Genomic DNA, 12618 nt, shown 5'->3' on the forward strand with positions numbered 1-12618 from the left:
GCCCTGGCTTCAATCCCCCAACACTACACACACACACACACACACACACACACACACACAAAGAATTAAATGGATATCAATTAAAGTTAGTGTTAAGGGCTTGCGCTGTAGCTCAGTGATGAAGCACCTGCCTGCCATGCACAAAGCTCTGGGTTTAATCCCCAGCATTACTCAAAAAAATGTAAGACCCAATAAAACTTAAAACTCACATGATTAACACTGATTATCTCTGATAAGTAAAGAAAGCTTGGGCATGGAAAGAAAGAAGGCTTTTACTTTGCATTTTAAGTACAATTATAGTGTTGAAGCTTTTTAACATGTGTAAAGTAGCATGAAAATAAAATATTTCCACTTTAATACAAATACACTACAAAGATCAGCAGATTATGGAGAAACTAAAGTTAATAAACTTCTGGGTTTGGAGAGTTTTTGTTTTTGTGGCACTGGGGATTAAAACCAGGGGTATTCTATCACTGAACCGTATCTCTAACCCTTTTTACGTTTTAGTCAGGGTTTGCTTAATTGCCCAGCTGGCCTTAAACTTGGGATCCTCTGCCTCAGCCTCCCCTGTAGCTGGGATTATGAGTGTGCACCCAGCAATTTTTTTTTTTTTAATCCAGGAGCGCTTAGCCACTGAGCCACATCCCCAGTCTTTTTTTATATTTTATTTAAACATAAATAAATTGCTTAGGGCCTCACTAAATTACTGAGGCTGGCTTTGAACTCACCATCCTCCTGCCTCAGCCTCTGGAGCCATTGGGATTATAGGCATGCACCACTGCACCCAGCACAATTCTCATTTTATAAGCTACACAAGATCAAATTAGTCATGTGCTGTATGACATTTCAATAAATGATAGACCATATGTATTAGTGGTCCCATAAGATTATAATAGAGCTGAAAACTTCCTACTGCCTAGCAATATCACAGAAAGCACAACAAATTACTCAAATTTATGGCAATGCTGATGTAAATAAACTTACTGTGCTGTCATATAAAAGTAGAGCACATACAAATTACATGTAGTATATATTTTATCATAATGACAGTTACTTGTTTATTTGCTATACTTTTATCATTATATATAACATAGTATACTCCTGTTACTTTTTTTTTTCTAAGTTTAGGCTTGTGGTGTAACTCAATGGTAGAGCCCTTGCCCACTATGCATGAAGCCCTGGGTTTAATATCCAGCACCAAACACACACACACACACACACACACACACACACACACACAAATTATTTCAATGAGGTTTTGTTGTGGTTGATCTCAGTTACTAAGCTGAACGTGGTTAGGGAATAGATTTAATTACCAAGTGGTTCAGTTCACTTTTTATTCTGTTACCACAAATCAAAACCCAATCTGGCAAACTGCTGCAGGTATCTATAGATAGCTACATTTGGACAGAAAGGTAAGTCCATGGTTGCTGGAAAACTAATGTAAAACTTTTACTTTCCAAGTGGTTAGTTATGCCCTTCTGTAGGAAAGTTATTTTCATTAATACTGTCAAATAAGGTCACCAGTAAAGTTGATAAGCAATTGCAGTTGCTTTTCACAAAGGTTAGTTTTCTTTATCCCTTCCCCTTTGGTGGTGTTAATCCCCCCACCCCCAGTCTTTTTTGCAGGTGCTGGGGATAGAACACAGGGTCTTAGGCTAGGCAAGCAGCTCTACAACTGAGCTATATCCTGGGCCCTTAAATAATGTTTTCAAATAGAAAATACACAAACACAACAGGTTTAAAATCTCTGTGATGGTACATTTTTCCTTTACAAGACTCATTGCATTTGTTTGATTCCCAACACTGCCAAAAAAAAAAAATTTTTTTTTAATTAAAGGTATTTCATATGGGGGCTGGGCTGGTAGCTCAGTGATAAAGTACTCGCCTAGCTTGTTCGAGACCCTGGGTTCAATCCTCAGCATCACATAAAAATAAATAAATAAAATAAAAGGTATTGTGTCCATCTACAACTAAAAAAATATTTTAAAAGAAGTAAAAAAAAAAGATATTTCATATGGACACCAGTTTTTGAAAGGCTTTAAAGGTTTTTCTTTCTCTTTCACCCATCACTCACTTCTGGATAAGAATTCAAACGCTCAATAAAAAACCTACTGCTGCACACTTGTATCCTGAATTACATCCTGTCATCTCTCTTGAGACTCTCTTTTATCTTGCACAGTGCCCACTCAAAACAGCTATTACAGGAAGTGTTGGACTATAAGCTATTTATAAATGGACAAAAATCCTTAAATAGCTTTGTCAGCTACTTCCTTATGGTTGTAGATCTAAAATACTATTTTTTAAAAAATGGACATATTATTCAAAACATTAAAATGTTTCTTGTCCCTTTTAAAATCCTAAAGTAGTATTAATATCATGCAGTCACATTACAAGATAACAATCAAATATATCTTTTAAAACACATGAGTTTATTAAAAACCAAATACTCCTAAAAGTTTTCCACCAAGAAAATCTGAAAGTGTAATATACTGTTTTAAAATCTTCTATACTGATGTCTAACCCTCACTATACTTTTGTCACAGCATTTGTCACAGCAAACTCACAATTTAACATCACATTTTATTTATTTAGCATATCAACCTCAAAATATATTACACAAAAGTAAAAATACCAAATTCATCAACATTGGTATCCATTGTATTTAAAAACCTTGCCATAGACCTACTCTATCCAAAATTCAGAGGTTTGCTTTTCCCATGCTGCTGAACAACAAGGGAAAGTAACTTGCACTTCCTATAGCAAACAAATTACTTACAACTCTCCCTTTATTATTTTTAAAGTCTTAACATTTCTTTTCCTTATTCTCAGCTACCCCCTCATCTCCAGTATTTGAGGATTTATATCTTGTACACTGCCATATTAGCAATTAATTTCAATTCATTACTTCCAAAGGTAAACAATTCCTATGAATTTAACTTATAGATATATTAATATGCACAAAATACTACACTAAGATATTCATTGCAGTATTATCATTGCCAAAAGATTGAAAAGAGCCTAAATGTCTATCATGCAGGATTGTTAAATAAATCACCAAGTCAATAAAATGGAATGCAATAAAACTAAGAGGAACAAGGTATCTCCATACATAAAACATGTACTGATCTTCAAGTTACATTTAAAAGAGATATGTACAGTATTCTAGCATTTGCCATATTTGATATACACCAGAAAATCCTTTTTTAGAGGTCAACCAAACATTTCTGCCTCTAGAAAGGGAAGAGTGGCTTGGAAAGGGAAGACTTGTTACACTGTGTATCTTTTCAGGCACTTGCATGTATTACTTAACTAAGTACACACACTTTATTTTACAAAAACTTTTTCAAAAAAGTAATCAAATATCTTTGATTCTTTGCAAATTAGTTATTCATCACATATTGGTTTATACCTACTTCAGGCTCAATTCTGAATTAAATGTGGAGACAGTATGACCCACAAAGCCTAAAATATTTACTATCTGCCCTTTGTACAGAAAGTTTGCTCCATACTGCTTCTAACAATCAAAAAAAAAAAACTTGTTTTTGTTTTGTTTTTCCTGGTACTAAGGATTGAACCCAGGCACTCAACCACTAAGCCATATCCCCAGCCCTTTATATCTTTATATTCTTTATTTTGAGAGAGGGTCTCAAAAAATTGCTGAGGCTGGCTTCGTTTTTTGTTTTTGATTTTTGGTTTGTTGTTGTTGTTGTTGTTGTTTTGGTACCAGGGACTGAATTCAGGGGCACTCAACCACTGAGCCACATTCCCAGCCTGTTTTTGTATTTTATTTAGAGACAGGGTCTCAATGAGTTGCTTAGTGCCTCACTTTTCTCCTATCTCAGCCTTCTGAGCCACTGGGATTACAGGCATGCGCCACCACACCCACCTCAAAATTTTCTGGAAAAAAAAAAAAAATTCCTTAGGCCTCCAAAATAGATTTGGAGGGCTGGGGATGTGGCTCAAGCGGTAGTGCGCTCGCCTGGTATGCGTGCGGCCCGGGTTCAATCCTCAGCACCACATACAAACAAAAATGTTGTGTCTGCCGAAAGCTAAAAGAAAATAAATCTCTCTTCTTTAAAAAAAAACAAAAAATAGATTTGGAATTGGTGCAGCCAATTTGGAAAGCAGTATGGAGATTCCTTGGAAAGCTGGGAATGGAACAACCATTTGACACAGCTATTCCTCTTCTCGGACTATACCCAAAGGACCTAAAAACAGCATATTACAGAGACACAGCCACATCAATGTTTATAGCAGCACAATTCACAATAGCTAAACTGTGGAGCCAACCTAGATGTCCTTTAGTGGATGAATGGATTAAAAAAATGTGGCATTTATACACAATGGAATATTACTCAGCAATAAAAAAAGAATAAGATCATGGCATTTGCAGGGAAATGGATGGCATTAGAGAAGATTATGCTAAATGAAGTTAGCCAATCCCAAAAAAACAAATGCCAAATGTCTTCTCTGATATAAGGGGGGTGACTCAAAATGGGGTTGGGAGGGAGAGCAAGGAAGGAAGATTATCTCTAGATAGGGAACAGGGGTGGGAGGGAAAGGAAAGGAGAAGGGGAATAGCATGAATGGTAAAAAGAGACCCTCATCACTATACAAAATACATGTATGAAGATGTGAATTTGGTGTCAACATACCTTATATATAATCAGAGATATGATAAATTATGATATAATGGTGTATTAAGAATCATAATACAAAAATAAATAAATGTTTTTTAAAAATAGATTTGGAAAGTTTACATTGCAAAGATGACAAACTAAATAGAAATCAGTGTCTACTTCATTTATTAAGTGCTAAAGATACCATTTTTATCATAAATTCCTTATCAAGTTTTTTTCCTAAAACATATTTGAATGCTCACATTTTCTAAGCATTTCTGCAAAATATCTATTAAAAGCACAGAGACAGATTAATAAAATCTAAAAGCAAAGAGCCTAGGCTGGAGTTGTGGCTCAGCGGTAGAGTGTTCGTCTAGCACGTGCGAGGCCCTGGGATCGATCCTCAGTACCACATAAAAATAAAATAAAGGTATTGTGTCCAACTACAACTAAAATAAAATATTTTTTAAATAAATAAAAGCAAAGAACCATATTACTAAAACCTAGGAATTCTAAAAGAGTCGACTTAAAGAGAAAAAAATGTTCAATATTTTTAAAAAAGAGGGCCAGGTGCTGGGGTTGTGGCTCAGTGCTAGAGTGCTAGCCTATAGTATGCATGAGGCCCTGGGTTCAATCCTCGGTACCACATAAAAATAAAGATATTGTGTTACCTGAAACTAAAAAAAAAAAAAAAAGGGATAGGGTTGTGGCTTGGTGGTAGAGTGCTTGCACAGCATACATGAGGCACTGGGTTCGATCCCTGGCACCACATAAAAATAAACAAATAAAATAAAGGTACTGTGTCCATCTACAACTAAAATAATAATAATAAATAATTTACCTATTTTCCTCATCAATATCCATTAAAAGAAACTTTCTTGAAAAGCACCATATAATTTCTTAGAAAAAGACACCTTAGGCCTAGTTAGTGCTATACAAATACATTTAACCACTTATCTCATGTAACACCACCATATTTCAAGCTCTCAAAACTACTACTAAAAATATTGCTTTTTAAGAAAATAGACTATTTTTAAAAATAATTTTGGTTCGCTTTTAAGATCAGTGAAGCATGCTTACTAGTTTAGGACATATTTTAATATTTTAAAATTCTATATAATTTCTGATAGTGTGTTACATGGCCAGTCCTGTAGAAAGCACTGGAGACAGAAAAATGAGTTAATCATTCATGAAAGATATTAATGTCATGATTGTAATATTACACACATAAGAATACAGAGGGAAAGAAGCATATCTAAGAAATACACTAAATGAATAAGAAAAGCTCTAGAAGAAAAGCTATTTCAGTTGGGTACTGAAGTATGAGCAGGAGTTTGCCAAGTTTGTGAGGGTAAGGGAAATGGAAAAGGAGGAATGGTACAGCAATACCATTCTAGTTTGAATGGAACAAAGAAAATTAAACACGAAAGAAGATAGAAAATACGAGCAATTATATGCTACAGAAGTATATGGTTTGGATGCATTCACAGCAAGTATAAAAGCACTGCACTTTCAAGATATGAATGCAAATGTCTTTAGAAGCCAAACTATTAAGACTGAATAATATAAACTATAGGAAATGTACAATTTTCCGAAAAGAGATACGACTAATTTTATTTTGCAGGAAAGTGACACTGGCAGCAACTTGGATCTTGGACTATAGTAAGGAAAGATTAAAGGCAGAGACCAAGAATGGTCAAAATTAGTGACAGTGACGATGAAGAGAAACAGCTACACGTAACAGAATCTGTTGACCTATACACTCTCTTTCTGGCAGGGCTAGGGATTAAACGCAGGCGCTTGCACAAGCTAGGCAAGTGCTCTGCCTCTTGCACTTCTTTTATAAAATGTACCATTTAGGAACGGGGGGAGGAAGACAGGAGGGAAGAGAGAAGTACTGGGGAATGAATTAGAGCATATTAAATTCCATGCTTTTATAATTATGTCAAAAATGAATCCTAATGTTAAATATAAAAAGAACCAATAAAAATAACACCGAAATAAATAAAATGTTCCTTTTAATGTGATATTTTCCCTTTTCCATATTTTTTGGTATAGATATAATTTTTGCATGGAAAAAGTTTGTACAATAAGAATTATCAAGACTAGTGGCAATACAGTCTTTTTTTAGTTTTCTTCCTATATTAGGAAGAAAAACACACTGGAAACCACAAGAACTCAGAGATCTTTATTACTAGTTTCATCTTTGTTATGAGACAATGGCATTACAATTAACTTCTCAAAGCTCCAGGTCTCTCTTCTGTAAAAAGAGGAAGTTGAACTCTTATCTAAAACTCTTGCAAATCCTAATATGCTATGATCATACTGAAATATTTTTAACCTTCAGGAGATCACCAATAAAAAATGCATATAAAATGATCTATTCTAACTAAAACCAATTGTGAAATACCCATCAAAACAGATACTATGGGACCTATTATTTGCCATATGTATCTACAAGTACTTACTAAATTTGTAAAGGATTTCATAACACATTAAAGTATCCAGTCACCAATTACTCATTTGAAACCCTAAGGCCAAACTGGAACTGCTGGATATCTCTGTCAACCATTTTACTTTTAATTACTATGCATCTTTCAAAAACAGATCCAAATTGGAACATTCTTTTATTGCGGTGATTCAATAGACTAACTGAATGTCTGTGAAATTAAACAGCCATTGTTGGATACAACAGTTTTCAGATGTTAATACTCTGCTATGGAGCCATGTTTTTCTGAACCTCTTAACATCGGACCTTAACAATATTCCTTTTATCAATCAAAATTAAAAATGTTTCCAACTGGAGAAATATAGCCTTGAGATTTGTAACCCTAATTGTTATCTGGGACTTTTTACTAATGAAGAGAAACTATTTTATTAATTCATACTCATACTAACAAGTTTAGAAATGCTCTGTGAACTTGTTTCTCTTCAAGAATAACTTTCAAGGCTGGGTTGTTATATAGCTCAATGGTAAAGTGCATTCTTAGCATAAGCAAGGCTGTGGATTCAATTTCCAGCATTGATAACAACTTTGAAGCCTGATTTTTTAAAAAGGCACCAAGACCCTTCAAAACAAAAAAGTAAACAACTAACATTTTTATTAAAGGTGAAAAACTCCTAGAAGAAATAAATTCTGATGTTTTATTACATAAAAAGGTAACTATAGAGAACAACAATGTACTGTATTTCAAATAAGCTACAAAAAAGGATTTTGAATGTTTTTACCACAAAGAAATGACAAATGTGAAGTGGTATATTCACCCTGAATTAAATATTACACAATATATACATGTGTGGAAACATCATGACACTCCACAAAAAAATTTTAAAAAGAGAGAACTCAGATTTTTGTCTTAACATTTCCAGTCTGTTGAAAATTTAATAGCGCCTAAATTAAAGTCCTATTTCAAAGAAAACAACATTCTAAGGTTTTGTAAACCGCAGTATAAACTACAGGCAGAGGCTTTTCTACTGATTTTTGTTATTTCTTCCAATTTTCTTTCTAAAGACTCTGTTATATATTACATACACCTGAATGATTTAACATACACTTTTCACTACCTTTAACATACCCTCTCTTAACTTCCTAAAATACCAATATTTTTCTGAGCAAACAAAAATAAAATCCGGGAAGAGCTAAACTGTAATTTCCCATGATCAGAGTGTAAAGTTCTTTTTAAAAAAAAAATTGTATTAGTTGTTGATAAACTTTTACTTATTTATTTATATGTGGTACTGAGACTCAAACCCAGTACCTCACACTTGCTAGGCAAATGCTCTACCACAAAGCCACAACCCCTGCCCTGTAAAATTCCTTACTATGTAAATCTGTGTCTCAGTTTAGAACCATCAAGAAAAACTTTGTTCTTGAAAATTGCTGATTGTCAAGGAACATAAAACTAATCCTCCTACTAACCCACAAAAGATGTGGGTATTTACTATAAAGTGACAAATCTCAACCAGACCCTAGATCCAAAGAAGGGAAGGATTTTTATTGAACTAATGCTTTCAGATTGTAATGGTGGTTAAAAAAAAAAAAAAATCTGGTTTCAAGGTTCACAATCTTATACAAAAGAAACTTTATTAATTCTAATTAACAAATTTCACTCAAGAAGGAGGTGTATTCGAAGCAAGAATTTTATTAGAGGGAGAAATATTCAAAAATAACAAACAGAAGTAGGAATTACATTGGGTTTTGTTGTAAGCCCATACTATTCAAATGCAAATCAGAAGCAGAATTTTTTAAACTTTTCTCAAAAGTTGCCGGCTGAAAGAGAGCTACTTTAACAAAAAATACATTTAAAAAATTCAATATAAAGAACATTACAAAGTTAACCTAAGGAATATGAGGGGGGAAAAAAACCACCTCTGAATTACATTATTAGGACAATGTCCAAACAGTAAAAATGGATGCACTTTCCCCAAATATCTATTAAGATTCCCACAGAAACACCAGTATAACAAGTAGAGTGGATATTCCAAAAACAAAGTACAAGTCAATTATAGTATCTTACATTAGGTGATGTGCATTCTGGAACACCTGGTAATTAAATGACTTATGAAAAACAACTGAGTGGTATTGGCCTGTGTAGTTACCACAAGAGAAAAAATAATAATAATCCTTTAAGTTCAAATAATACTTTGTAATTTCCATGGTACTTTATAGAACACCTATAAGGTTGTATTTTGTTGTTCCTTTTATGAAATTAGTTCACACACCACCTATATACTTTGATCCCAGAGTTTTCAAAGCAACCATATCGAATTACAATAGTGCATGCAGAAAGATAAGTAGAACTCCAGATCTTACTGATGTCACTGTGGCTAAAAATTCGTTTATTCAAAAACGTTCTGTTACAATTCTAAAAACTCTCTCTTCCCTATAAGTCAGCAGTCTTAAGAGTCTAAGAGGGACTAGCAGATTTTCCAGAGCTTCCCAACCCTGGGGGAGGAGAATTCCTGCCAGAATGGGACAGAGGTGACAGTTGGTTTAAACCTAGACTTCCCAAGCAGGGAGCTGGTTCCACCTGTCCGGCTGTAGGAGAGCATTCGCCCTCCAGGACGAATAGGCGATCTCAATATATATTATTATTTAGCTTGTTTTAGCTTCTAAGACAACGATCAGAAGAAGCTTCCCAAGGGGTTTCCTACAGTTCTCCCTCAACTCCCAGGAAAACAAAGGTTCAGGCCCAGCTCTGTCACTCGTATTCCGTTGATAATCAAGGTCCTCGATAAACCTTAGCGCGCAATCATTGGTAGAGGATGGAGTATAGGACCTCAAAATACCTAAGACACCCAAGGCGGAAAGGAGGAGGAAGGCATCAAAGCCTAAGAGAACTCTAAAGTTAACGCTGGCAAAAAAAAAAAAAAAAAAAAAAAAAAAAAAACAGGAGGTCCCACCTTGCGGAGGAAGATGCAGAATTCAGAACCTAAGATTGCGAAATTGGGGGCAGAAGAGGGCTCGAGAAGTAGCCAGGTATACGACAGGCACCGGAGAAACTGTGCTCAGGGGCCGGGGCTGGTGGTGCCCAGGAGTCAGACCCGAGGGCCCACTAGGACCCCAGCGCTCGTCCGCCCGACGGACTCCCGGGCGAGGTTTCAAACCGCCGCCCCCGGGAAGCGCTCAGCCGATTGGAAGTTCCACAACGACCGTCACTACCCCAGGGCCAGAGCGGCAACTCATCAGCAGAGCCCTCGGCGTCTCCCCAAGAGACCAGACCCCACAAACTCCACCTCCAACGGAGGTCCCAACTCATGTCCCGCAGCCAGTTCTCAACAAGCGGTGGGCGTCCACCGCGACGGGATCGACGCCCGGGACTGGGCTGCGCCGCGGGAGTTCGAGGGGCGCGACGGGCCGCGCGGGGGCGGGCAGAAGGGCGTCCCTCAGAGTCAGCCCCTTGACTCGGCCCCGCGACCACCTCAGCCTCGCCCCTCTGGCTCGGCCCGACAGAGCTCTGACCCACCCATCCCGCCCAGCCGCAACCAGGGCGAGCACCAGGGCGAGCCCACTCCCCCCGCCCGTGCTCTTACCCATCTTTCCGCCTCGCCTTGTAGACGTGCCCGTAGGTGCCGCGTCCCACTTTGCACCCTTCGTACTCAAACAAATCCTCCACCCGCTCCCGCTCCGCCGCCAGCTTCGCCTTGAAATCATAATCCATTGTCTGCTTCCCCCATAGAGGCACCGGGACGCGGGGGCCGCCGCCGCTCAGTCCCTCCTCCTCCTCCCCCCGCGACCGCCGCTCCACTTCTCCAACAGCCACCTCTCGGGCACGCGCGCGCGCGCCGCCCGCCACTCCGCGGTCCGCGTTCAGCAAGGGACTCCTTGGCGGCCGCGGCGGCAGCCACCACCACCACCTCCTCCTCCACCACCTCCTCCTCCTCCTTGGCGGCGGCGGCTCCCGCAGGCACCCCCAGTCCCGCCTCCCCCCTTCATTTCCTTGTTTTGGAACCTGGTGGGCCGCGCTGCGGCTTCCTCGAACTCATTAACGAACCAGCCCGCCCGCCTCAAGATCGCGGAGGCTCCTGGGAAATGTAGTCCCGGAGGCCTTAGGAGCGGTGGAATTTTCTCCGGCTGGAGAAATACAGCTCCCAGGTTTCCTTGGGCTTCCACAGCCTCGCCCCCACTAGGCATGCACGCCTGCGCACTGGCGCCGCCCCTACCCCAGGTAGCGCTGGATTCCCAGTTCATGTAAAGGTAGAAAGCGAAAAGTTAAGGTGAGGTTTTTGCGAGCCCGTGGGAGCGGATGGAAAGAACCCCCTGGCTCTATTAAAAAGAAGATATTCCTGTTCTAACCGTTCCTAAGCGAGGAGGAGAGTGGAAAGCATCTAACTGCCTTGCCCGGGAGTTTGCTCCAGTGGCTTGAGAAGCAGACACTACGGTTAGGAAAATGTGCTGAGGATTGTTTATTTTCTACTGCAGTTGGTCCGCCTATTGCTCCGCCCCCAACCAGCCACTCATTGGTGGAGACTAAAGAATGACGTCGTCTTTGGTGCGTGGGTATCCTTAGGCTTTGGCTTCTTTCCCGCTGTTGATTGGTAATTGGAATTGCTGGGTTCTTCCTGATAGGTTAATATTTTTTCTTTGCGGTGCAAAAATCGTATTTCAAAACCTGAATGTTCAGCGGTTTCCTAGTTTTTGTGTTTGTCTGAGGGGAACATATAATTTCTGAGCCCCAGCAGCCAATCATCCTTTTCTTAGCGTTTTAGTGGGTTTTCTCCTAGCATATGCGTTTCCCGTAGCCAAGGTATAGCCATCTGTCTAAGGACAATTAAAGTGTCTGGAAGATACAGCGTTTTTAAAGCAATCATTTTGCCTTAAAATTTTTTTGTGAAGGTTTTTTTTTTTTGCCGTCTATTCATAATTGGGAAATTATCCTGGAATGTTTCAGAAAGTGCCTTTAATCAGGGTGAGCATTGACTCATTATAGTGTTGGGACTCAGGATATACTACACCAAAACATGACTTTAGGAGACCAGATTGTGCCTTGCTAAAATATGCCTCTCTGGCATATTGATTATTTTGAGCTAAAAACCTTGAGAACCAACCAACACAAGAAAAGCTCGTCAACTCCCTTCCACTGCCTAAAATAAAATACAGAACAACCGTTTTGTAAAGAGAAATATACATCTATAAAAGAAACCTTCATTAATAAAGGTATCTGTATCAGGAAGACAGCTATTCCTAGGCAACTTTTGTCACCCAAGAGACTATCTTCAAAACAAGACAACTTTTATTCACTTTTCACTTCCTCCCCTCATCTTTCTTTAATTTGCCTCCACTATCCCCCAAAACTCCAAGTCCCAGTTCCTTTCTGTAAGTCAGAATGTTACATAAGCTTCACTCATCTAGCCCTTGAGTCTCATTTGGTGGAACTCCATATATAATTAAACTTGTTCTTTTGCACAGGCATGGCTGACAGCCTGTAGTCTCAGCGACTTGGGAGGCTGCATCAGGAGAATCTCTTGAACCCAGGAGTTCAGGGCCAGCCTGGGT

The 12618-nt window shown here is 38.6% G+C and overlaps 1 protein-coding gene across 8 annotated transcripts in view; it reads right to left on the bottom strand.

Annotated features, from left to right (window-relative positions):
• The window catches only part of CDK19 (cyclin dependent kinase 19), a 164287-nt gene extending 152811 nt beyond the window's left edge, over positions 1-11476 (bottom strand). For 3 of the 8 annotated variants that reach the window (XM_081294530.1, XM_081294529.1, XM_081294527.1), the window contains exon 1: positions 10656-10731. Coding sequence is in view for 4 of the 8 variants with exons in the window: in XM_081294525.1 (XP_081150651.1) it covers positions 10656-10783 (128 nt within the window). In the remaining 4 variants the exon portion in view is untranslated. Of the gene's footprint in view, positions 1-10655 lie in introns of all 8 variants that reach the window. The other 5 variants (XM_081294526.1, XM_081294524.1, XM_081294525.1 and 2 more) reach the window with 4 other exon arrangements.
• Between the last annotated feature and the right edge of the window lie 1142 nt (positions 11477-12618).

Source organism: Spermophilus citellus (genome assembly GCF_964194105.1).
Source record: "Spermophilus citellus genome assembly, chromosome: 5".
Taxonomy (NCBI): domain Eukaryota; kingdom Metazoa; phylum Chordata; class Mammalia; order Rodentia; family Sciuridae; genus Spermophilus; species Spermophilus citellus.